The sequence below is a fragment of the Heptranchias perlo genome, chromosome 21, assembly GCF_035084215.1.
Source record: "Heptranchias perlo isolate sHepPer1 chromosome 21, sHepPer1.hap1, whole genome shotgun sequence".
NCBI classification, from domain to species: domain Eukaryota; kingdom Metazoa; phylum Chordata; class Chondrichthyes; order Hexanchiformes; family Hexanchidae; genus Heptranchias; species Heptranchias perlo.
Window position 1 is genome coordinate 17657611 of NC_090345.1, and position 26010 is coordinate 17683620.

At 39.7% G+C, this 26010-nt stretch overlaps 1 protein-coding gene across 6 annotated transcripts in view; it reads right to left on the bottom strand.

Annotated features, from left to right (window-relative positions):
- atrnl1b (attractin-like 1b) overlaps nucleotides 1–26010 on the bottom strand; it is a 713064-nt gene that overhangs the window by 555037 nt on the left and 132017 nt on the right. For all 6 annotated transcript variants that reach the window (XM_068002149.1, XM_068002150.1, XM_068002151.1 and 3 more), the window contains exons 10-12: nucleotides 17910–18064; nucleotides 4783–4867; nucleotides 3704–3912 (exon numbers count right to left, since the gene is read on the bottom strand). In XM_068002149.1, coding sequence (XP_067858250.1) covers nucleotides 3704–3912; nucleotides 4783–4867; nucleotides 17910–18064 — 449 coding nt within the window. The remainder of the gene's footprint in view (nucleotides 1–3703; nucleotides 3913–4782; nucleotides 4868–17909; nucleotides 18065–26010) is intronic.

Consider the following 26010-nt stretch of genomic DNA (forward strand, 5'->3'; position numbering starts at 1 on the left):
TTAAGTTTGTTCAAAACACAGATTTTTAAATTTTGGTTATTTATAAATCTGAAATAAGTTTCTATAAAATAAATTTAAAGTTATCTTGTAGGAATATTCCTCAGGATAAACCCGACAATGGCTGTGTCTACAGGTATTTGAAAAAATATCATTTAGAAAAACACAACAAATTCAACCTGTTGTGGGTTGGTTGGTTGATCTCTCACTTGAGCCTGCTACCTTCTCAGCATTTCTGAAGCTCTGCCATGCAAACCATAGAGAACAAGAGTGCTTGGTTTTGAGGCTTAAGGGTAGAATGTTATGTCAATACCCCAGTGAGGTTGACAAGAGTGTGCAAAAAGAACCACAAGTATAGCACATGCGTTGGCCATAATGCAGGTAACCAGGCTTTTAATTTTCATGGTTGTTCTTAACTCAACAACAAATACAAGAGTCACAATTTATTCTGCTCCTATAGATCGTTCAACCAGTAATGGTGGCAGTAAAGACTCACAATCACCATTACATAGGAACATAGGAACAGGAGTAGGCCATTCAGCCCCTCGTGCCTGCTCCGCCATTTGATAAGATCATGGCTGATCTGTGATCTTGCTCCATATACCTGCCTTTGGCCCATATCCCTTAATACCTTTGGTTGCCAAAAAGCTATCTATCTCAGATTTAAATTTAGCAATTGAGATAGAATCAATTGCCATTTGCGGAAGAGAGTTCCAAACTTCTACCACCCTTTGTGTGTAGAAAAGTTCTCTCATCTCACTCATGAAAGGTCTGGCTCTAATTTTTAGACTGTGCCCCCTAACTCCTAGAATCCCCAACCCGCGGAAATAGTTTCTCTCTATCCACCCTATCCGTTCCCCTTAATATCTTATAAACTTCGATCTGATCACCCCTTAACCTTCGAAACTCTAGAGAATACAACCCCAATTTGTGTAATCTCTCCTCCTAACTTAATCCTTGAAGTCCGGGTATCATTCTGGTAAACCTATGCTGCACTCCCTCCAAGGCCAGTATGTCCTTCCGGAGGTGCGGTGCCCAGAACTGCGCTCAGTACTCCAGGTGCGGTCTAACCAGGGTTTTGTATAGCTGCAGCATAACTTCTGCCCCCTTGTACTCGAGTCCTCTAGATATAAAGGCCAGCATTCCATTAGCCTTCTTGATTATTTTCTGCACCTGTTCATGACACTTCAATGATCTCTGTACCTGTACCCCTAAGTCCCTTTGGACATCCACTGTTTTTAACTTTTTACCATTTAGAAAGTACCCTGTTCTATCCTTTTTTGATCCAAAGTGGATGACCTCACATTTGTCTACATTGAATTCCATTTGCCACAGTTTTGCCCATTCACCTAATCTATCAATATCGCTTTGTAATTTTATGTTTCCATCTACACTGCTTACAATGCCACCAATCTTTGTGTCATCGGCAAACTTAGATATGAGACTTTCTATGCCTTCAAATAAGTCGTTAATAAATAGTGTGAACAATTGAGGCCCCAAGACAGATCCCTGTGGGACTCCACTAGTCACATCCTGCCAATGTGAATACTTACCCATTATCCCTACTCTCTGTCGCCTTTCGCTCAGCCAATTTCCTAACCAAGTCCGTACTTTTCCCTCGATTCCATGGGCTTCTAAATCAGCTAACAGTCTCTTATGTGGGACCTTATCAAATGCCTTCTGGAAGTCCATATAAATAACATCCATTGACATTCCCCTGTCCACTACTTTAGTCACTGCTTCAAAAAATTCCAATCAGGTTTGTCAGGCACAACCTACCTTTCACAAATCCATGCTGGCTCTCTCTGATTAACTGAAAATTCTCGAGGTGTTCCGTCACCCTATCCTTAATTATAGACTCCAGCAATTTCCTCACAACAGATGTTAGGCTAACTGGTCGATAATTCCTCGGTTTCCCTCTCTCTCCTTTCTTAAAAAGCGAAGTGACATGTGCAATTTTCCAATCTCGAGGGACAATTCCTGAATCTAGAGAACTTTGAAAGATTATAGTTAGGGCATCTGCAATCTGCTCACCTACTTCCTTTAAAACCCTGGGATGGAAACCATCTGGTCCTGGGGATGTGTCACTCTTTAGTGGTATTATTTCCTTCATTACTGTTGCTTTACTTATGTTAATTTTATCGAGTCCCTGTCCCCGATTCAATATTAGTTTTCTTGGGATTGCTATCCTCTTTTTCTACTGTAAATACTGACACAATGTAATTATTGGAACGTCATAGTAGAGGGCAAAGTGGGAGATTTCCTCTATTATTCTGCTGTCTTGCTGCCTAGGTCACTTAAATCCAAGTAAATAGCCCCAGTATGCCTTACAAGTCAGCTATTTCAGGAACTAGCTACACTTAAAAGGCTATGCCTGAAATAGCTCTGAGGTTTAATAGTAGTTCTTAAAACAGTATCATTTCCACAACCTATTTCCCAAAGAGCTGTTTCCCATTAGAAAATAGCCCTTTATTTATCAGATTTGCTTGGATGTCTTCAGGTTGTATTTAAATAAGTTGGCCAACTGTTGACACAGTGTAATGGTCCTCATAATATTGACCAGTAGAAGTGTGCTACATCTATTCAGCTATCTTGGTAACTAACTGAAACTACTAAGCTAGACAATTAAAGAGAAGCACTGGAATGGTTGTCTTTATCAAATGCTGTGGAGAGGTTAACAAGGATAAGGAGAGATAATGCAATGACACCACCTTGAAGCATGGCAAGCAACAAGTACTCCATTATTTATTTCATCAACTGGTAACATTAATATATGTAGATCTGACAGGTACCTACATATACAAAACATTTATTTTATGGATAAAATCCATTTGGAATTGTCTGTCTTTCTTTCACCTACAAATGATAAAGAAAAACAGTTTTTTTTTTGCAAATAAGAATTATATATTTAAGCATTCAAATGGTTATGTTTTAGGTTCCAGTGGGTGAGGGCACCACTTATGCAGCACTATGCCATCCAGCTCAAAGTTTGATTCCCAAACTGTGCTGAATTAGCTGCTTCACTAAGCAGTTGTGACACTATAACTGGCTTCCGCACTCCTAGGTTAGGAGGAGAAAATTGGGGAAAAAAAGGAAAAATTCTGACTTTAGTTAGGTCAGTAGTTGACTTTCAGCTCAAAGTAAGTTTTGTTCTTTGCCATGTGTAAAAGAATTAGTTGGATAGTATTTTTCATGCATCAAAGGAGAGTTGAAGACACTGTGCTTTGATGACTATTCCATCATGACTTTATCGCTCAAAGGCTTTCAGAATACTTGTAGTACTGGTAAGTTTTCTTTCAAGTTATTCAGCTGCTATCATTAATTTAATGACTTGTATTCCATTGCATAGTATTCCATTATACTATACTACTACAGAAGTCCAGAAGATTTGAAATACACAGTTAAACTCCAACATTTGTTTTGTTGTGCTGATGCATATTCTTCAGCATAGGCATTTAAAAAAAATTAAAACTGTTAAAGTTAGCTAAGTTTTTTCAACAGAAGGTTAAAAAAAGGACAAAACAAAAACTATAAATTAATTTACATCCAATATCCATATGTTTTTCTGAATTATATGTTACTGGGATCACAACTATTAGAATCCTGGTATATATATATATATGTTAAGAATTGTATAAAATAAATTCTAGTTTGAGAAAAATTGTTAAGTTTTAGCTAATGTTATTCATGTGTATTCAGTACTTACTGGTTTTGAGGGGACATTTCACCTTGTGGAAACTACTATTACTGTGGCCCAGTTCCCATGGAGCACAATGATGCTTTTGCCACAAACATCTAATACCTGGACCAGCATTTAAACAAAGATCTTCATTGAAGGCCTCACAGTTTGGAGGTTTGTATACAAGGACATCATTCAAAAGCATACTGGAGAAACCACCAAACACATACACAGACCTGGAAAAAGCAGAAAACAAAAGTTTAAGCTTAAACATGTAAACTTATTGCTACCTTTCAATTTAATTTTATTCACAATTCTGCAAATTTTAACAGATCATTACCTAATTTTAACAAAAAATGTATTAGTCAGGATAGCACTAACCCAGAGTAATAGGATTCAGGTATGTGCCATCTTTCCCACACAGTGATTTCCTCGCCTCAAATTTATGCATTCAAATAGGAGGTACTAAGTGAAAAATCAGTAGCAATGTGGGAGTAGGTTAAAGTTGTCAGTTTCAGCATTGGCAGTACTTCCTAAGCAGTACTAAGAGAGTCAAAAAGTAGATTCCTCAATGTTAAAACTGGATAGCCATGTGGTGAAGGAAAGAATACTGCAGCCTTGTCTTTAGTTGCTTCCGAGCCTTTATTCACAGAGTTTCCTCTTGCACACCCCACACCCTAGCTAAGCTCTCCGATAAAAAGAATCCAAGAGAGTCCCCATTCGATACCTACCACCTGAATACAATTAACCCCAACAGATACAAATCATACAATTAACACCCGATACCCTCTCACCCAGAGCATGATGAGCACTGTAAACCACATAAGGACAGAATTGCATTTTTTAAAAGTCAGAAAAACACTAAGAAAAGCAGTCACATATAAGTTATAGTCCGAATATTTTTTGTTCCCAAGTTGATGTGCTGTACAGATGTTTTCACACATTTCACTTTTGCTACCAATTTAAACTGAAGGAAAGTTACTGAATTTCAGCTGTTTATTGACAAATGCCAGGAAGGGTAATGCAGCACTAAAGAAAAAGGTTTTTTTGACCAGCAGAATAAACTGGATGTCAAAATAGGTAACCAGAGGCAGTGATGGACTCACCCATTGCTTACAACTGCTGAGTGTCCAAACCTATTGAGATCACGGTGCAAATTGGGCTTTGGAAGAACTTTCCAGTCATCACAAGCTAGATAAAAGAAGAGTGTTGATTATATTCAAAAGGCGTAGCAAAACTTCAAAGGTCAATAGCAAATAACTTCATAGTTACTAAAATAATGTCAATTTTTTCTTTCTATTGCTTATTGAAAACAAAAGCAAAATCGGAAGAGCTACGCAGTTTAAGTATTAACTTTCCAAGTAGAACCGCAGGTGAAACAAATAGGTCACCTGATGAAACATATAAAGCCAACTGCAACAAAAGAGAAACTGAAAAGATCACCTGCTAAAATACAAATATCAGTGTGAATATGGTCATTTGCTGAAGTTGATAAGGAAGCAGTATAACATGTGGAAGGGTATTTCTTTTCCTATAAAGTATGTTTTATAATAAATTTGCTTCGAAATCTATATATATATCAAAACTGAAAAATGACCAGCAATTCTTTTAATAGCATGGTGAAGAACGAAATTAGTATTATAGAAAAACCACACTTTTTTTTTTAGGAGCATTATTCAGATTTTAGTTAACATGTATCTATTTCACTGTGGTTTACAGAATTAATGAAGAACTGCACCTACATTTACCAGCTTTCTGCCTCGTGAATATTAAATATATTTCCATCGAGCATTGAGGTTAAAGACAGAAAGTGGCCATTTGACCCATTTCGTCAGTGACAATTCTTTACTAGAGTAATCCATAAGTAAATCCCTGCTTTCTCTCCATTGTCCTCTATGCTTCAAATGTTTATCAAAAAGATGCAGTGTGTACCATCTACAAGATGCACTGCAGTAACTTGCCAAGGCTTCTTTGACATACCTCCCAAATCTGGGACAACCACCACCTAGAAGAACAAGGTCAGCAGGTGAATGGGAATACCATCACCTCCACATTCCCTTCCAAGTCACACACCATCCTGGCTTGGATATATATCGTTGTTCCTTCTTCGGCGCTGGATCAAAATCCAGAAACTCCCTACCTAACAACGTTATGGGAGTACTTTCACCACATGGACTGAAAGTAGTTCAAGGTAGCAGCTCACCATGACCTTCTCAAGGGCAATTAGGGTTGGGCAATTTGCTTGCGATGCCCACATCCAGAGAACGTATTAAAAAAGACTTCATTTAATGCACACAAGAGTCATTTTCTTTGGTCAAACAATGTAAGCAAGCTTTAAAATGCACATAATTACAAACAAGAGAGGTCACAATAGCCTTCAACTCCTTTAAACAAGAAAGCATACCACTGACGAAAAGGAATATAAAACTAACAAATGTGCTGTGAGAAACCAAATTTGAAAATTAATTTTAAAATGTTTCGACAGGGGACATTGTAGCACAGAAATTTAGTGCTAAGCTGACTATTCATTTCTCTTGCACAAGAACAGATGACACTGTGGGAATCCAAAATTTACAATTCAGAGCATTAGCTAATTACTGAGGCGGCAAAGGTACAAACTGGGACCGTAAGTTCTGCATTGTGGGCACTGTAATATTAAATAACACATCACACCTTAATGACAACTTCTTGGGGAATTAAAAATTGTATAACTTAGGGCACCAATGTCTAAACTGTCAGTTGAATTCTCTTTGGAAATCCTGTCACTACTTAGCAGATTTCAGAACATAATTACAAGGTAATTAGATGCATGATGCTTACTGCAAGCACCATCAGAATTAAACATTTATATTGTCTAAATGTTTTATTTTACAAAATGCATTATGAACATACAACTTTATTTGGTGTAGCGATGGCAGCTCTATACATCCACATTTGACCTATATGAAAGGACAAGTAGTAAAAGAAAACAGGCCATTTATGAAATGTTTCTTTTCCTCTCTCAGGGAGACACAGCTATTTTTCTTTACCCTGCTTAATTAAGTTTTATATGCTTTTGTTGCCTATATCTTGGATAATAAAACAATTCAGACCAAATGCTAAGATAGTGGATTTATAATTTGTTCAGAAACTTTTATAAGCAGCTTTTCTAAATTTACAATATGCTGTAGAAAAAGAATAATAATGAATTTAAGATGAGGAAATGAGCCATGTGTGTATCCAGACAGCATCTATCAGTTTAATAATTGTAGTAATATAAGCTGTAAATAGCATTTCACGTGTAAGATGAAAAATACAGATAGTTATTTAATAATCAGCAACATAAAATACAAAACCCTTCACTGAGCTGGGCGCTCGTGCTTTAAAATCTTGATTTGAGGGTGTTACAACATAATTCAATTTCAGGATTTCAGCATCTTGTTTCAGATAGAGATAAGATTTCCTCTGCACTTTATTTAAAGGAGTGGCATAAATGGAATCCTGCCCACTAAGGATGCTCCCAGCAACCATGCCAAGCTGCAGTTGCTTACATGATAGTGGAGGCATGAATCATTGCTTCCCATCTAGCTGCTGAATAGCAAACAGGAACCAAAAAAAAAACCTATGCATTCCAAATTACTAGAGCACACTTTCATTATAATCATTGTACTAATTTAGGGCAAAGACATAACTAGTTCTCATCATCTTCACAACATAAGTATAGAGCAATGGTTTTAACTATTAACTTGTTTGTGTATTTTCTAATACACTATCAAAAATAGAAAATTTTCTATATAGATACACTTAACAATTTAGAATTTAATTGCTTTCTATTAGGGCATAAATTTGGATTATTTATTTGCTTGCTTCTTCATGATCAGGATCATTACACAAGTCAAACCAAGAATCCAAAAAGTAGATAATCTACCTAGTAGGATGATCTTCCTTCTTCAAATGATATGCCTCGTCCACAGAGTATAGTCTAGCTTGATTGGTTCTGGGGAAACCATGTGCTCAGAACTCACACTAAAATGGTGTTGCAGATTGGCAGTGCCGCACATGGTCTCCTACTCTCAACTGTTGTGCCAGGTCATTCTGACCTAAAGCTAATGTGAAACTAGTTAGCCACTTAAAATTATACCCCAGCCTGAAAAAAAATGCCACCGAAAGGTCTGCAAGGATGGCTAGATAGAACTATGATTTAAGAAGGATGCATATCCTTCTAAGAATGAAAAAGACCCTAGCAAGTCAGTCAATAATCAAACTTTCTTCTTCATTCCACATCTTACACACCAAGGATGATACCAAAGTGCATACTTGTCAGAGGAGAAGCCATTAACATTAGATGTTAGAACTGATCCAACAATGGCCTTTTACGTTGCAGTTAAGTCTAGACAATCTTTAGTAAATGCTTCAAAATTATTCTGTCTGGCAGCCTTACATATGCCATCAGTTGAAACCCAACAGTGATGCCAAGAAATAGCCGTGGAACAAATGAAATGAGTCTTAACCTGCCCTCTACCCTTCTTCCCTGTAAGATGGCAGTAGTGTAGGATACACTAATCCATCTATTATTTGGGCATCACTTTGCCTTGGGTCCTTGTACCTCAGGAAATTAATAATGGTCAAGACTGCCTAAATTGTTCTGTTTGAAAAGACATAACATGGGATTCTAATTCTGACTCGGGCAGTAACAGGCAAAACAACTGCACAAGAATTTCTTGACTCAAATGAAACTAGGAAGCAACCTTGGATAAAATCAAATAAAACTGATCTGAAACAAAAATTTGCAGTTCACTAATTCTGCATGCTGAAACCAACACTAATTGTGCAATTTTCACACAAGAAACTTAAACTCATACATTCAAATAAGTTAATGTACTCATTATTTGAACCTATGAAGAACTAATTGAAAATCCCAAATGAAAAACAGTGAATGTCTAACTGAGCACAATTTCCAAATAGCTGGCATAAAATGGGATACATAATGATCCAATGAAATAGGTCACAAAAGACGTAAATAGTCACAACACTAACCCAAATAGAACTGGGCTTTAAACAAATATTAAAGATACTAGACATATTCCAGAATATGACATTTTAAGTGTATGCTTAGCAAATAGCACACGCACGCACACACACCCGCACACAGTGTGAAGGATGTGGAAGGAGAAGATTCATCTGGATTTTCAATGGTTTTATTCTAAGACACATACATAATTACTATTCATTCATAATAAACCAATAAAAATAAAATTTCCTATGAACCTGCCCACAGCTGTCCAATATTGTACAAGCTAAATTAACCAGGAGATGCACATAACATTCCAAACAATATCAGTAAGTAAATTTTGTGCAAGTACATCTAAGTCAGCCAGCCATAAGGCAAATTGACATAAATCAGATTCTCCAGCCAATCCAACATATTTGGAATACAAATTATGCCTCAGACTGAACCATCACAAAGTGAATACAGCAACTGAGCTATGATCAATTAACTTGTGTATAAAGCCATATATATGTTGCCCCTGCTTAAAGCTTAATTGAAAGTACAACAGAAAATACTGCAGAGTTACAAACCAAAGCCATCTAATTATTAAGAATAGCAGCATTATAGTGCTCAAGATACAGATATGATCATACTGATACAGGAATACAGACGACAAACAGCATCTGATCACTGTACATCTTTTGGAAAGATCCCTGCAAGCTACCAAGGTTTGGATTATTGAGGGATGCAGGGTCAGACTCTCCAACATGAATACAAAGCTCTGCACAACTGCATAGTTTGATGGGCTACGTTAATCTTATTATTCCTCCATTGAACTTATGATGTACCCATGGGAGCATCAGTGATGCCGATCATTATGCCGCAAGTCCAGACTCTAGCACCTGCAAAACATCACCCACTATCAGGGAATTGTGTACAGGTGCAGTTATAGCAAATGACAAACCTAAGAGTTTTAAATTATTTTTGGAACAGGTTGCCCTGATCCAAGTAAATTATTCAAATGCTATTGGAACATAAAGTAAAATACATAACAACAAATTGGAGCGGGTTTAATCACAAAAAGCAACAGTAAAACATTGAGTACAATTATTCCAACACATAACCATACTCTGTTGTTGTGATTCTTGTACTTATATAGCACCTTTGACATAGCAAAATGTACTCCACATGGTGGAGTGAAGGAATGGATGGGGTGAATATACAGTAGGCCACAGATTCAAAATGTAATATGTAGTTTAGCTTTTGCATTTTAATATTATGTTTAATAAATAACTCATTTCAATTCTGGTTTCCTATATCTTTAACACAACAATGCTGTCAGGGGCTTGTAGCAAAGCAGAGAATCCTATTTTATGTTGAGCTCATAGTGGATTAAAAATGTAGCCTCTTGCTTCTGGAATTTGGATCTGACTCAAGTGAAGATAGATAAAAGGCTTCCCTCCCCAGTGGTTGCCAACGGTCCTCTGGGTAGTCTCAATCCCATTGCAGGAGGAGCTCACAAGGCTTGGTTCAACTGGGAATCAACTGGGTCACTCATAGAAGCCATTAAGGACAGAGAGATTTAAAATTAGAAAAGCAACACCAGCATATAATGGACATTCTGCAGAAGCAGTAGTTAAGCTGCTTAGTTACACTAATGAACATGTAGGATACCTTACCACAACATCTTTGTTTAATCTCCAAATAGAACATTCTACTCACAAACTGCAGCATTGTTCATACCCTTATAATAATTAAAATTCCACAAAATCAATGCTTAGTTGAATAATCTGAAAATATTAATTTAAGAATGTTAAGAGGCTACAGTAGTATGTTTTTTTCATTCATGGATAAACCAAGCAGTTGATTCTATTGTAAAAAAAATCCCAGTTTCCATCAATTACTGCTCTTTGCATTTACTGTATGACCTTAACTGTTCATTATTGATTTCACCATTTAATTATTTGGGAAGCAAGCAAATAATTATTTATCTGGCATATACAGAGGATACATATGGTTTTAGTACCTTAGATCAAAGTTATGATCCATAGCAGCTGCACATAGAAATCTTATAGTTAGAATTTCCCAGACCTGTTTATCAAACAATAATTTCCCATGTTACTTTTCTGGAAGCAAATCTGGAGAAACAATAATGCTAATAAACAAGATGTGCTTCAGGAAGAGTAAGCAACTTTGTTTATACAAAAAAATGTTCAATTTTTATTCAGAAGTGTTTTTTTTTACAGCTATTCCACGAGCAGGAGAATACGTGTGCAAAAAAACTCACTGCTATAATTTCATGCCAACTTTGGGTTGATGCAGGGGGCCAAGATTTAGTTATGATAGTTCCTGCATTCTTGCTATTAACATAGAACTCTGGTGCCAGCATGAGCAACTCTTGGGCAGCTCTGGTCATGATGTTATAGATAACTGACAGCCCTGCCACATTACTCCAATGTTGTACAGTGTGAAACCTGGCATGGGGCTAGGCCACACTCAACCATTCTCTGCAGCTTTAAACTGTATTGTGTCGAGGAGCAAGAGATGGATTCTCACAGTTGTTTCACTAGGCAGACATAGACCTTGTAAAACACTGAAGCTACCAACAGTGAAAAGAAGGACCAAGTATTCATAAAGATTTCCACTACTACAACAACTTTCCCAACCATTATCACAGTTTTTCTGCCCTAGGATAGTTATGCTGTAATTTGTAACTCAGGTATTTGCAGTTGAAGAGAGCACTCTTATGCAGGACTGATAGAATGGTAACATCATAGTTCCTGGACGGAGTCATCAACTTCGTCCTCTAAAAGAATATGCTAACTCTTTGCTTGATTTCAAATTCTGTCCATTCATTATTCATTGCTCAGATGAAGAGTTGGCCACTCTGTAGAGGATAGTGTCATCAGAAATGACAATGTCACTTTAGATGACATCTACCAGTTTCTTGATGAAGAAAAACAGAGTGCACTCTAACACGATTATCCAAGGGATTGCAGTGTGGGTGAGTGATGAAATGGCAAATGCCAAGTTGTACCAATGTTTTCACCCTCTAAAGAACTCACATATCAAGTTCAAAATCTCATCAGACAGACCACAGGAGGCCGTACACAACAAAGACTCCAAAAATGTCAAGTCTAGGCACTGAGAGAATAAACCTTGCACTGTTCATGTGGTTGTTTCTAAAGCCGTGATACCTGGCCATGATATCAAGGACATCACAAGTCAACTGTCTGATTTATTCTGAAGCCAGTAGCTGATTGCTGTTAATGAGGTGGCAGCACAGCCTCCTACTCTCTCTGGCTTGTCAATTAGCATCCAGAAAGAAACAATTCTAGGGCTTCTATTCAGTTACTTGCTGAAAGTCAGAATACATTGAACCTTGCTTAAATAAAACATAATTTGAGAATTGAGCAGTTCTCACTGTGGCTAACCGAGACTGATAAGACCAGAGGGGAGCTGGTTAAATTGTTGTATTGTGCAGTGTTATGGAATTGTAAATTCTAGTTCAGAAGCAGCGTAGGATCTGTACGTTACTCCACTTGCGCATTTAAAGTAGGTTTCAAGGCTGGACAAACAGCCATATGAACAGTGCAAAGACTACAACATTTAGGTACATTATTGCAGCCATTATTCCATAAAATCACATCATTAAATTGAATTATCCCTAAGATACACCACTGTCTGCAAACTTGTGAAGAATCTGCAGCTCAGTGAAAACAATAAACTGAGAATAAAGTTTCTCAAGCTGGAATCTCTGAAGCCTTTTTAATAATTGAAATTATGCACTTGATAGTATGAAGTCATTAAAAAAATTATTTTCAAAATGAAAAACTGAAGTATATATTTTAACAGTTCTGTGAATTTGCCTTACTAAACCCAAATGGCATACATTGGTATAAACCCACATTTGTTAAAGGTGCAGTGCTATCTTACAATAAAATCATAATATATGCATTGCAACAAATATAAACAGAACAAGGCCAACAAATAATTTTCCACGATTCATAATTGATAAACGTAAAGTCAAAACATCAGCATACCTAAATGGGACAAAATTGCTTATGATAATCTGCACAAGAAATATTAGACTCAAATTTTTAAAAACTCAATTTGAAAAAAGAATTACAATTACTTAATAGACTGTTTAATTTAATCTTAAATGGACATGAAAGGAGATTGTTCCCTTAAGGTGTCCAATATAACATATTCAAATGGCCAACTTAGGCCTTGATTTTGCAAGATAGAAAATGTGGACTCCACCTGGCCGAAGTGAAAGCAAACTCACTCCAGCTGCAGGAAATGCAGCGCTCACCAAATTTTGGAAATCAAGTTTCTCCCCTTCATTTCATATGTTCCTTGCAAATGGTAAAATTGTGCACAGAAAGGCAGCCTGCATTTTCATCAGTTGGGAGTTGTAAAATTGAGTGAGCCAACATATCAAGAGGGCTGCTACGATCATTAACAGGAATTCAGTATTTTTCTGCCTTATGCTGAAGGGAGGTGTGAAGAATGGAGAGTTTGAGAAATATGCATAATGTGGGCTGTATCTAAGATTCATTCATTTAGGAATGATTCCTTCGATGTCTTGCTACAAGAGATGCAAAGGGGAGTGACACTCTTTGCTGCCAAAGACCACCTGTTAAATCCAAAGTGCAAACTGGACAGGTGGAAGTAGCCAAGCAAATATATGGAGTCTCTCAGGTCTGTCGTACCTGGGAGCAAATGCAAAAGAGGTTCAGTGGCATCAGAAGTGCCAAGGTAAATGTATATGTTTGCATACATAATTATTTTTCATCCACAGGGACTGTAGCCCCAGTACAAGTGTTCATCTCCTAAATCACACGAGGTAACATACAGACAACATTTAAGATATATAAGATGCTCATATCAGAAGTAAATAAACGCTCACTACCAAAAAAGACGCTACACTTTAATACTCAATGAAACAACAGCAACCATCTTATTTAAGAATTAGGCCACGGCAGCTGGACCTGTTCTATAGACATGCACCACTTTAATATGGTTACAGTGTGCACAGGGGGCAGGGTTTCATCCAAAGTTATGAAATTCCTCATGGGACTTAAGTTGAATAAATTTGCAATAGTTTGCATTTGCCTGTACTGCTGCTTCCTTTCTGCCCCAAGAATCGTGACTCGCAAATTAGGTTCCTTACAAAGTTACGTGCAACCTGCAGAGCTCCATAAGATCAGAGCTATAGTATCATTGTTAGGTGACAATGGGCTTTGATCCGCAATAATAAATTTATCTCAATAAATAGGGTTGGTTTCATGTCAAAACAATATTATGTTCACAATATACAGCGAGTAAAGTATATATTGTATCTCATTGCTTCTATTTGAATTTCATCATCACAGAAAAAAATTATAATTTTAGGATTGCATCCTTTTATAAAACCTGAAGAAATAAGAAAATTAGATGCTTATGGCAAGGAACTGTTTTTTCTCTTTTTACTTTGAATTTAAAACGATGATTACATAAAATGGTCTGTCAATGGCGTCAATGGGCAATATCTAATTCAAAACTGCTAAGTGGTACAAGTTCTCCAAAGTAATTTAGACATCATACAAAACATTTCTTTGCATTGAAATTACAAGATAAAAAGTGCTGTATAAAATTAAAAATCTGAATGATGCAGCTTGTTGTAAACTTTGCAATTCTGCTAACAGATCTTTGAACTTTTACGATTTAACATCAAACTATATGCTAGAACAATGAATAAATTCTCCACATCGCAAACCTTCATAAATCCAATAAAACTGCTTGAACGCAGATTCAGAAAATGGCTATTCTGGAAAATACCTCTGAACCCTATAGCTATCCAAACACATTTGAAGTAACACAATATACAATGCAGTGATTTTATTTTAAAATGGAAAGTACTATGACAAAAGTTATTAAAAACAATGAAATGTTCAATAGGTATCACTTCAATTTTTCCCTAATCCTAAAAGACAACTCTGTGCTAGTTAATGTTGCATCCAAGTCCTATTTTTAAAAAAAATTTGTTCATGGGATGTGGGCATCGCTGGCAAGACCAGCATTTATTGCCCATCCCTAATTGCCCTTGAGAAGGTAGTGGTAAGCTGCCACCTTGAACCACTGCAGTCCTTGAGGTGAAGGTTCTCCCACCGTGCTGTTAGGTAGGTAGTTCCAGGATTTTGACCCAGCAACGACGAAGGAACGGCGATATATTTCCAAGTCGGGCTTGGTGTGTGACTTGGAGGGGAACGTGCAGGTGGTGGTGTTCCCACGTGCCTGCTGCCCTTGCCATTCTCGGTGGTAGAGGTCGCGGGTTTGGGAGGTGCTATCGAAGAAGCCTTGGTGAGTTGCTGCAGTGCGCCGATGGTAAAGGGAGTGAATGTTTATGGTGGTGGATGGGGTGCCAATCAAGTGGGCTGCTTTGTCCTGGATGGTGTCGAGCTTCTTGAGTGTTGTTGGAGCTGCACTCGTCCAGGCAAGTGGAGAGTATTCCATCACACTCCTGACTTGTGCCTTGTAGATGGTGGAAGGGCTTTGGGGAGTCAGGAGGTGAGTCACTCACCACAGAATAGCCAGCCTCTGACCTGCTCTTGTAGCCACAATATTTATATGGCTGGTCCAGTTAAGTTTCTGGTCAATGGTGACCCCCAGGATCTTGATGGTGGGGGATTCGGCGATGGAAATGCCATTCAATATCAAGGGGAGGTGGTTAGATTCTCTCTTGTTGGAGATGGTCATTGCCTGGCACGAATGTTACTTGCCACTTATCAGCCCAAGCCTGGATGTTGTCCATGCGGACACAGACTGCTTAATTTACTGAGGAGTTGCGAATGGAACTGAACACTGTGCAATCATCAGCGAACATCCCCATTTCTGACCTTATGATGGAGTGAAGGTCATTGATGAAGCAGCTGAAGATGGTTGGGCCTAGGACACTGCCCTGAGGAATTCCTGCAGCAATGTCCCGGGGCTGAGATGATTGGCCACCAACAATCACTACCATCTTCCTTTGTACTAGGCATGACTCCAGCCACTGGAGAGTTCTCCCCGATTCCCATTGACTTCAATTTGACTAGGGCTCCTTGGTGCCACACTCGGTCAAACGCTGCCTTGATGTCAAGGGCAGTCACTCTCACCTCACCTCTGGAATTCAGCTCTTTTGTCCATATTTGGACCAAGACTGCAATGAGGTCTGGAGCTGAGTGGTCCTGGCGGAACCCAAACTGAGCATCGGTGAGCAGGTTATTGGTGAGTAAGTGCTGCTTGATAGCACTGTCGACGACACTTTCCATCACTTTGCTGATGATTGAGAGTAGACTGATGGAGCGGTAATTGGCCAGATTGGATTTGTCCTGCTTTTTGTGGACAGGACATACCTGGGAAATTTTCCACATTGTCGGGTAGATGCCAGTGTTGTCGCTGTACTGGAACAGTTTGGCTAGAGGCGCGGCTAGTTCTGGAGCACAAGTCTTCAGCACTACAGCTGGAATGTTGTCGGAGCCCATCACCTTTGTTGTATCCAGTGCACTCAGCCGTTTCTTGATATCACATGGAGTGAATCGAATTGGCTGAAGACTGGCTTCTGTGACGGTGGGGATATCGGGAGGAGGCCGAGATGGATCATCTACTCGGCACTTCTGACTATTCTACATCCCACATCATAAAAACACTGCTACAAATAATAATGTGTCTTGGTTATATATTTACCTCCTTTCCCATAACAACATGCTTGCCTATATGATTCAATAATACCGCTCCGGTATATCAACTGTATGATTCTTCAAATAAATATTGGTGTGAGGGTAGGGTGCACAGAAATGACGTGCTATCGAAGTAAGTGAATAGAAATTGAAGAGGCAACAGTGATTTTGATTGTTTGCCTACAATGCTCTTTAAAAATAATTGAACAGATGAAAGGTTCACTTTCCTGTTTGTCCTGAGTTAACTAATTTCAGCCAATTGGCCCATGACCCTTGGTTGGAGAGGCGAAAATCCACCAGGGTTCATATGCCTAACCTCTATCCACTACACCTCACTGCAACTGCTTGTGTGTGAGAATCTTGGTTGAGAACATAATGGGTCTCAGCTGTGATGCCCCATGTAATGGCATAACTCATCAAGATGCATTACTGAAATTCACATGAATAATAGCGACCTGGGTGACATACTTGAGGGCAATTAGTACTTGCAGAACTGCACCCCAGCAAGAAGTCAATAATAACTGGAATAAGAGTGGCATTAGTAGAAACCTGGGAGCTCGAATGGCACGTATAGGCAAGTAAATATATTTATTAAATGTAGACACACATAAAAAACAATGGATCAAAAACACTGAAAAGCTAAATAAAAGTATATGTCCATCTGAAATAACAACAGTTAAAGACCAAAGATTCCATGCATAAGTATATGCTCTTAAACATAAACTCTGAGTTGCACTGGTTATTTTTGGCTCTTAGACAAATTAACACTCGAGTCTATAGAAGGCAGCACAAGTAACATCAGCCTATTTAATGGTGACTTACGAAAAGCGCTTCCAGCATCAATAAGCCAGTATCTTTATAAAAGGTGAAGTATGTACTTTCTATTGTGAATGGCTCTTATGTATAAATACTAGCCTTTCTTTCTTTCACATGGAGATTTGCTTTACTTCTGAGGGAAAGCCAACTACAGACAGGCAGTTATTGAGCAGTGAAAGAACATGGTTGGGAGAAAAAACAAAGTTGCTAGAAGTGGTACGATGTTTGCTGTACCATTTTGATTCGGGAAGTTGGCAGCTGGACAGTTCAGTACGTAGAAAAAGAATGAACTAATCAAATATGCTGGGTGGGGACAGGAAGAATGAGAGCGGGTGATATTCTATCCCCCTCTCTTTTAGTCTATGAGAGGGAGGGGGACAGTGAGAGAATGAGAAAGAGAGAGAAAGAAAGGAAGGGAGAGAGAGTAAGAGAACAAGAGAAAGTGAGAGAGAGGGGTATGAGACAGAGAGAGGGGGAGAATGAGACAAAGGGATATAAAAATAGATAGATAGATATAGCGTGTAAAAGGATTCTTGTGACACATGAACAAGGGAATTGCTGCCGAGTCATACTGGACTTGAGGTGTGTAACATTACATGGAAAACCCATCAGAATTTCAACATTATTTCTGTAGCAATTTGGTGAAGAGTTTTTTTTATAACTGTACTTGAAAAATCAGAATTAAAATGAATCACCAAAATGTATCATACTTTGCATTCCAAAGGATAGTTTTATCTGTACATACCAATATCATAAGCTAGGAAGTCAGCAGAGAAGCATTTTGCTCCATTGCTCAGAGATGTGTCATTGTGAGTGTTCCCTCCAAAAACGAGCATAGCCCCACTGATGATGACAGCTGAATGTAGATAGCGGGCAAATCCACTTTCCTTTAGGATTGTCCTACATTTAAAAAAAAGAATAAAAATCACTACTTCCAAACTATAGAAAATACCAAAATATTACCAAGAAGTTTTAAAGAATTGTGTTAGTTATTTATGGAACCTTAGAATTCAATAGTAAATTTCACTGGTAAGTAAATTAAAACGCTTCAACACGTTCGAGATGTGGGCTTCGTTAGCGAGGCTGGCATTTGTTGTCCAATCCTAACTGTTCCAAGGTGGTGGTGGTGGTGGGCCCTCTTATATTTGATACAATTGAGTGACTTGCTAGGCGACTTCAGGGGGCAGTTAAGAGTCATCCACATTGGTGTGGGACTGGAATCATATATAGGCCAGACCCGGCAAGAAAGATGGCAGGTTTCCTTCCCTGTAGGACATTAGTGAACCAGTTGGGTTTTTACGAACATCCAACAGCTTCACGGTCACATTTATTGACACCACATTTATTTTCAGAATTTTTTTAAAAACTGAATTGAAATTCTCAAACAGCCATGATGGAATTTGAGCGCTCATTCTCTGGATTATTAGTCCAGTACTCTGGATTACTAGTGCAGTAAGGATATTACAAGAAAAACACTGATCAATAGGTTTACTTTTTTTTTAAAAATGTCTTTCAGATCTTCTGCCATGAAATGAAATTAAAATAGTGAACAGTACTGTGCTTAAGACAATTGACGTACAAGAGAGTTAGCTTGAGTGAAACTGAAGAGGTCTGAAACTGCATCATCATTACTTAAAATTCTGGAATTCTTTCATCCTAATATTTCTTTCACAAATGTTATCACATTAATATACCTCCTGACAACTTGACTAAAATTCAGCCTCCATAATTGGCTTGAGTCTATAACTTAAGTTGAAGTAAACTGACAAACAGGCCATTAAAAAAGAAATACAACAGCTTTAGCATTTTCATTTTCTGATTTGTAGTGTAAATGCACAAAGTAAAATTCCTCAATTCTTTGTAAGTTTCAGTCTTGGGTCAGTGGTAACACTCCTGTCTCCGAGTAAGAAGGTTCAAGCCCCACTCTAGAGCAATAATCTAGGCTGACAATTCATTGCAGTACAGTGGGAATGTTGCATAGTTGGAGGTGCTGTCTTTTGGATGTGACATGAAGCCATGGCCCTATCTTTCCTCTCAGGTGGACACAATAGATCCCAAGAGGAGCTGTGGAGTTCTGCCATTGTCCTGAGCAACACATATCCCTCAACCATCACCACTAAGAACAGATTAACTGGTTATTTATCTCATTGCTGTTTGTGGAATCTTGCTGTGTGCAGATTGGTTGCTATGTTTGCCTGCACTACAACATAGTGCAGTACGGTAGCACAGTGGTTATGTTACTGGACTAGTAATCCAGAAGGCCTGGGACTAATAATCCAGAGACATGAGTTCAAATCCTGCCACGGCAGCTGGGGAATTCAGTTAAAATCTGGAAAAAAAGCTAGCATCAGTAATGGTGACCATGAAACTACCAGATTGTCGTAAAAACCTATCTTGTTCACTTAGGGAAGGCTGTCCTTACCCAGTCTGGCCTATATGTGACTCCAGGCCCACAGCAATGTAGTTGATTCTTAACTGCCCTCTGAAATGGCGTGGCAAGCCACTCAGTTGTACAATCCCACTAAATAAAACGGATCACGACAAAAGCAAACCAAGCCCAGTCGACCCTGCAAAATCCTCCTCACTAACATCTGGGGACTTGTGCCAAAATTGGGAGAGCTGTCCCACAGACTAGTCAAACAACAGCCATTCTCAAAGAATCATACCTTTTAACCAATGTCCCAGACTCCTCCATCACCATCCCTGGGTATGTCCTGTCCCACCAGCAGGATAGACCCACCAGAGGTGGTATACAGTCAGGAGGGAGTGGCCCTGGGAGTCCTCAACATTGACTCTGAACCCCATGAAATCTCATAGCATCAGGTCAAACAGACAAGGACACCTCCTGCTGATTACCACCTACTGCCCTCCGTCAGCTGATTAATCAATACTCCTTCATGTTGAGCACCAACTGGAGGAAGCACTGGGGGTAGCAAAGGCACAGAATGTATTCCGGGTGGGGGGGCTTCAATGTTCATACTGAAGGATATAGCTGCCAGACTGGGCCTGCAGCAGGTGGTGAAAGAATCAACATGAGGAAAAAACCTACTTGACCTCGTCCTCATCAATCTACCTGTCGCAGATGCATCTGTCCATGACAGCATTGGTAGGAATGACCACTGCACAGTGCCTGTGGAAACGAAGTCCCATCTTCACACTGAGGACACCGTCCATCATGTTGTGTGATACTACCACCGTGCTAAATGGGATAGATTCAGAACAGATCTCCATGAGGCACTGTGGGCCATCAGCAGCTGCTGAATTGTATCCCAGCACAATCTGTAACCTCATAGCCCGGCATATCCATCACACCACCATCACCATCAAGCCAGGGAATCAATCCTGGTTCAATGAGGAGTGTAGAAGAGCATACCTAAAAATGAGGTGCCAACCTGGTGAAGCAACAACACAGGACTACATGCATGCTAAACAGCAGAAGCAGCATGCTAAAGACAGAGCTACGTGATCCCACAACCAACATGGCAAGTAACATTCGCACCAGACAAGTGCCAGGCAATGACCATCTCCAACAAGAGAGAGTATAACCACCTCCCCATGACATTCAACAGCATTACCATCACCGAATCCCCCACAGTCAACATCCTGGGAGTCACCATTGACCAGAAACTTAACTGGACCAGCCAGATAAATAATGTGGCTGCAAGAGCAGGTCAGAGACTGGGAATTCTGCAGCGAGTGACTCACCTCCTGACTCCCCAAAGCCTTTCCACCATCTACAAGACACAAGTCAGGAGTGTGATGGAATACTCTCCACTTGCCTGGATGAATGCAGCTCCAACAACACTCAAGAAGCTCAACACCATCCAAGACAAAGCATCCCGCTTGACTGGCACCTCATCCACCACCTTAACCATTCACTCCCTCCACCACTGGCACACTGTGGCTGCAGTGTGTACCATCCACAGGATGCACTGCAGCAACTCGCCAAGGCTTCTTCGACAGCACCTCCCAAACCCACGACCCCTACCACCTAGAAGGACAAGCGCAGCGGGCGCATGGAAACACCATCTGCACGTTCCCCTCCAAGTCACACACCATCCCGACTTGGAAATATATCGCCGTTCCTTCATCGTCACTGGGTCAAAATCCTGGAACTCCCTACCTAACAGCACTATGGAAGAACCTTCACCACACGGCCTGCAGCGGTTCAAGACGGCGGCTCACCACCACCTTCTCAAGGGCAATTAGGGTTGGGCAATAAATGCTGGCCTTGCCAGCGATGCTCACATCCCACGAATGAATAAAAAAGTGACTACACTTCAAAAGTATTTTATCGGCTGTGAAGCACTTTGGAGCATCTGGACGACATGAAAGGTGCTATATAAATGCAACTTCTTTCTGTGATTAATTAACAACCCACTACTGAAATAACAGTCAGAAGTGGCATATTTCAAAGCATCATGTTTATGGTGAAAAGCAGGCTTTCTTGCATTTTTCATTAAAAGAAGAATTTCCCCCCACCAAGAAGTTGATTTGAAAACAAGCTGAGGCCTTAGAACTCAGGTATTGTCAGTGTGAAACACACTGTAAACCTGATTTGATTCACAATTTCAATAAGAGCCCATCAGTAAGATTAGTAACTGGAAATGTAGTGCATCACACCAGAAGGGTACAAAGGAAGCCTCCAATCTCAAATGTAGACTCTAAACCCAGAGGAGAAATGCACCAGCAAAAAAACTGTAGTAAACTGTTCCACGATTTTTTTTTGCTATTATGATTCTTTTTCCACTTTGAAATTGAGGTAAATCATTAAAAAAACACTCTGTACCATTGACGATCCGGATTCTTTCCCCTCAGTCTGGTTCAGTAATAACTGAAGTCGAATACATTTTAAAGTTCAACACATCTTTAATAGCAGGGTTCTTAGTCTGCAGCATTGATTTGGACTCCTGATAGAGTCCCTCTATGCTGGCAGAGCAAGAACAACAACATACAGAAGTCCACACGTTTTTATACAAATCAATAGGGTTGGAACATACTTAACGAGGGTCAACACCAATCATAAGCCGGGCACAGGTTGCCATGCGAGGTTACATTATTTCCGACCAATCATAAATCGTCCATGTGCTGATCATGCTGCTGTTAGACATCAAAGGGGATAACTTCCTCACTTTCCAACTTAGAATGTTCTTCCCTGTTCCTTCTGTTCCTTATCTCCCAACCTGGAATGTCTTTCAACTTTGGCTAAGCTCGTTCCCTATATTGATCTGCCATAAACATGGAGACATTCAGACCAGTCCTTGACTCACATCAAAGACCTATCATTGATAAGACAATGCAGGCCTGCTGACTAAGCAAACATATGGCCCAGCAGGAGGGCCAGGCCACTTGTATCAATCTCAGTTACTAACTAATTAACCCTTTCTAACCATTTTGCATTCTGTTTCTTTGCCACGTAGGCATTTTAATATTTTACCGAAAACTGACCACGTAGGGATTCTCACCATGGTCATATATGCTTTTACAGTCACATGACAATCAACCAAGACCTGTTATTTTGCCTATTGGCCTGGCAAAATTGAGAACCAGATTAACATTTAAGTGGAGGAATGGACCTGGAAAGGCAGTCTCTGTAGTATTGTGTACAATTGACCATTTCTTTAGGCAACTATCTTAAATGAAACATTATTGTACATGATGTCCATTATCAAATCTACCCCCTAAACTGACAACAATTTCAATGAATCTTTTTCTTTGTGACTGCAAAGTACAATTGCACACATGAATACATTTAGTAAAAGGGATTATAGAACGCTGATGGAAACCCCCATTGCAAAGCCCATTTTATGTGTGTTGTCTGGGCAGTCAGCCCCATAGAAACGGGTTTACGCTACATACATGGCCAAACAATATATATATGAACAGATGTGTCACAGCACCTACAACGGTACATCCGGGAAAAATCCAGTACAATGGCGGAATCCTCAAAGTGTATGCCATAACAGCCATTTCCGTACTAAGAGTGAACTCTCCAAGTTATTTTCCCACCATTCCCAACACTGTTCTCCCCATGCTATGCCCTATCTTCAGCCATTGCTACACTGGAACTAGCCAACAGGATGTCAGAGGGTAGCTTGGGAACGATTTCCTTTCTGGGAGCAAAGGCTAGGCAGCAAAATATAACGTTTCCGCGAGGAGCCTCAAAATTACACAAAAAGTCAGCCCTCACTAGAAGGTCTTGAGATAGGGGGATTTTTTTTGTTATGTATACACACTTAAACCTATGGCCACTGTATAGCCTTAACCTAGAGCACTCATGGAAGACAAAGTCAAGCAGTTGTAGAGTAGGATTTATGGCCCATAAATAGGTTTATCCAGAAGGTCACAAATTACTGTCTATGCCACATAGCATAGCACAATAGCAGAAACCTTCAAATAGATCCAGCTGTAACGGACAGCAGGTCTTGCATTCAGATTACTGACATCCTCAGACACCTTCAACAACTTCTTAGGAATCATTCAGTCTTCAGAAGTTCATTATGTGGATAAATGTAACTTGTAAACCAGTATATGCTTACAGGAGGTGCAAATTCTTCTGGTTGATTAAGCAAAGTCACAAGATCTGGAGGTGTACGTGCACAAATCTTTGAAGGTGGCAGGACAAGTTGAGAAGGCTGTTAAAAAGGCATACGGTATCCTCGGCTTTATAAATAGAGGCTTGGAGTACAAAAGCAAGGAAGTTATGATAAACCTTTATAAACACTGGTTAGGCCCTAGCTGGAGTATTGTGGGCCAATTCTAGGCATAACTCTTTAGGAAGGACGTCAAGGCCTTAGAGAGGGTGCGGAGCAGATTTACTGGAATGGTACAAAGGATGAAAGACTTCAGTAACATGGAGGGACTGGAGAACATAAGAAAAAGGAGCTTAGGAGCATACGGCCCCTCGAGCCTGCTCCACCATTCAATAAGATCATGGCTGATCTTGTTGATATCCCCGTATCCCTTGATTCCCTTAAAGTCCAAAAATCTATCGATCTCAATCTTGAATACACTCACTGACTGAGTATCCACAGCCTTCCGGGGTAGAGAATTCCAAAGATTCACAATACTCTGAATGAAGAAATCTTTCCTCATCTCGGTCCTAAATGGCCAACCTCTTATCTTGAGACTATGACTCCTAGTTCTAGACTCTCCAGCCAGGGAAACAGCCTCTCAGCATCTACCATGTCAAGCCCTCTAAGAATTTTATACATTTCAATGAGATCATGTCTCATTCTTCTAAATGCCAGAGAATATAGGCCCATTTTACTCACTCTCCTCATAGGACAACCCTCTCATCCTAGGAATCAATTAGTAAACCTTCATTGCACCCCTTCTGAGGCAAATATGTCCTTCCTTAGGTAAGGAGACCAAAACTGTATAGTACTCCAGGAGTGGTCTCACTAGAGTCCTATAGAATTGCAGCAAGACCTCCTTACTGTTATACTCCAACCCTTTGCAATAATGGCTAACATACCATTTGCCTTCCCAATTGCCTGCTGTCCCTGCATGTTAACTTTCTGTGATTCGTGTACAAGGATACCCAAATCCCTCTGAATACCAACATTTCTTAGTGTCTCACCTTTTAAAAAATATTCTGCTTTTCTATTCTTCCTACCAAAGTGGATAATTTCACATTTCCCCACGTTATACTCCATCTGCCACCTTCTCACCCACTCACTTAACCTGTCGATATCCCTTTGCTGCCTCTGTGTCCTTCTCACAGATTACCTTCCCACCGGCTTTGTACAGTCAACAAACTTGGATACATTACACTCAGTCTCCTCATCTAAGTTATTGATATATATTGTAAACAGCTGAGGCCCAAGCACTGATCCTTGCCGCACCCCACTAGTTACAGCCTGCCAACTTGAAAATGCCCCATTTATTCCTACTCTCTGCTTTCTGTCCATTAACCAATCCTCAATCCAGGCTAATATATTGCCCCCAATCCCATGAGCCCTAATCTTGTGTAACAACCCTTTGTGTGACACCTACGAACATACGAATTAAGAGCAGGAGTAGGCCGTACTGCCCCTCGAGCCTGCTCTGCCAGTTGATAAGATCATGGCTGATCTGATTGTGATCTCAACCCTACTTTCCAGTCTACCTACTATAACCTTTGACTCCCTTGTTGATCAGAAATCTATCTAACTCAGCCTTAAAAATATTCAATGACCCTGCCTCCATCGCTCTCTGGGGAAGGGAGTTCCACTGACTCAAGACTCAGAAAAAAATTCTCCTCATCTCGGTCTTAAATGGGAGACCCCTTATTTTTAAACTGTGTCCCCTAGTTCTAGTCTCTCCCACAAGGGGAATATGACTTTATCGAATGCCTTTTGAAAATCCAAATATACTACATCCACTGGTTCCCCCTTGCCTACCCTGCTATTACACCCTCAAAAAAACTCTCAGAAACCCTAAGGTTGTTCTCCTTAGAGCAGAAAAGGTTAAGGGAAGATTTTATAGAGGTGTTCAAAATCATGAAGGGTTTTGATAAGGTAAATAAGGAGAAACTGTTTCCAGTGGCAGAAGAGTTGGTGCAGATTTAAAGGTAATTGGCAAAAGAGCCAGAGGCGACATGGGGAAAAAAAAATTATGCAGCGAGTTATGATGATCTGAAATTCACTGCCTGAAAGGCTGGTGGAAGCAGATTCATTAACAACTTTCAAAAGGGAATTGGATAAATACTTTAAAAGAGAAAATTTGCAGGTCTATGGAGAAACAGCAGGGGAGTGGGACTAATTGAATAGCCCTTTCAAAGAGGCACAATGGGCTGAATAGCCTCCTTCTGTACTGCATCATTCTTTGATCACTGGGTGCCAGGGGAAAGGCAGGCGTGCAGC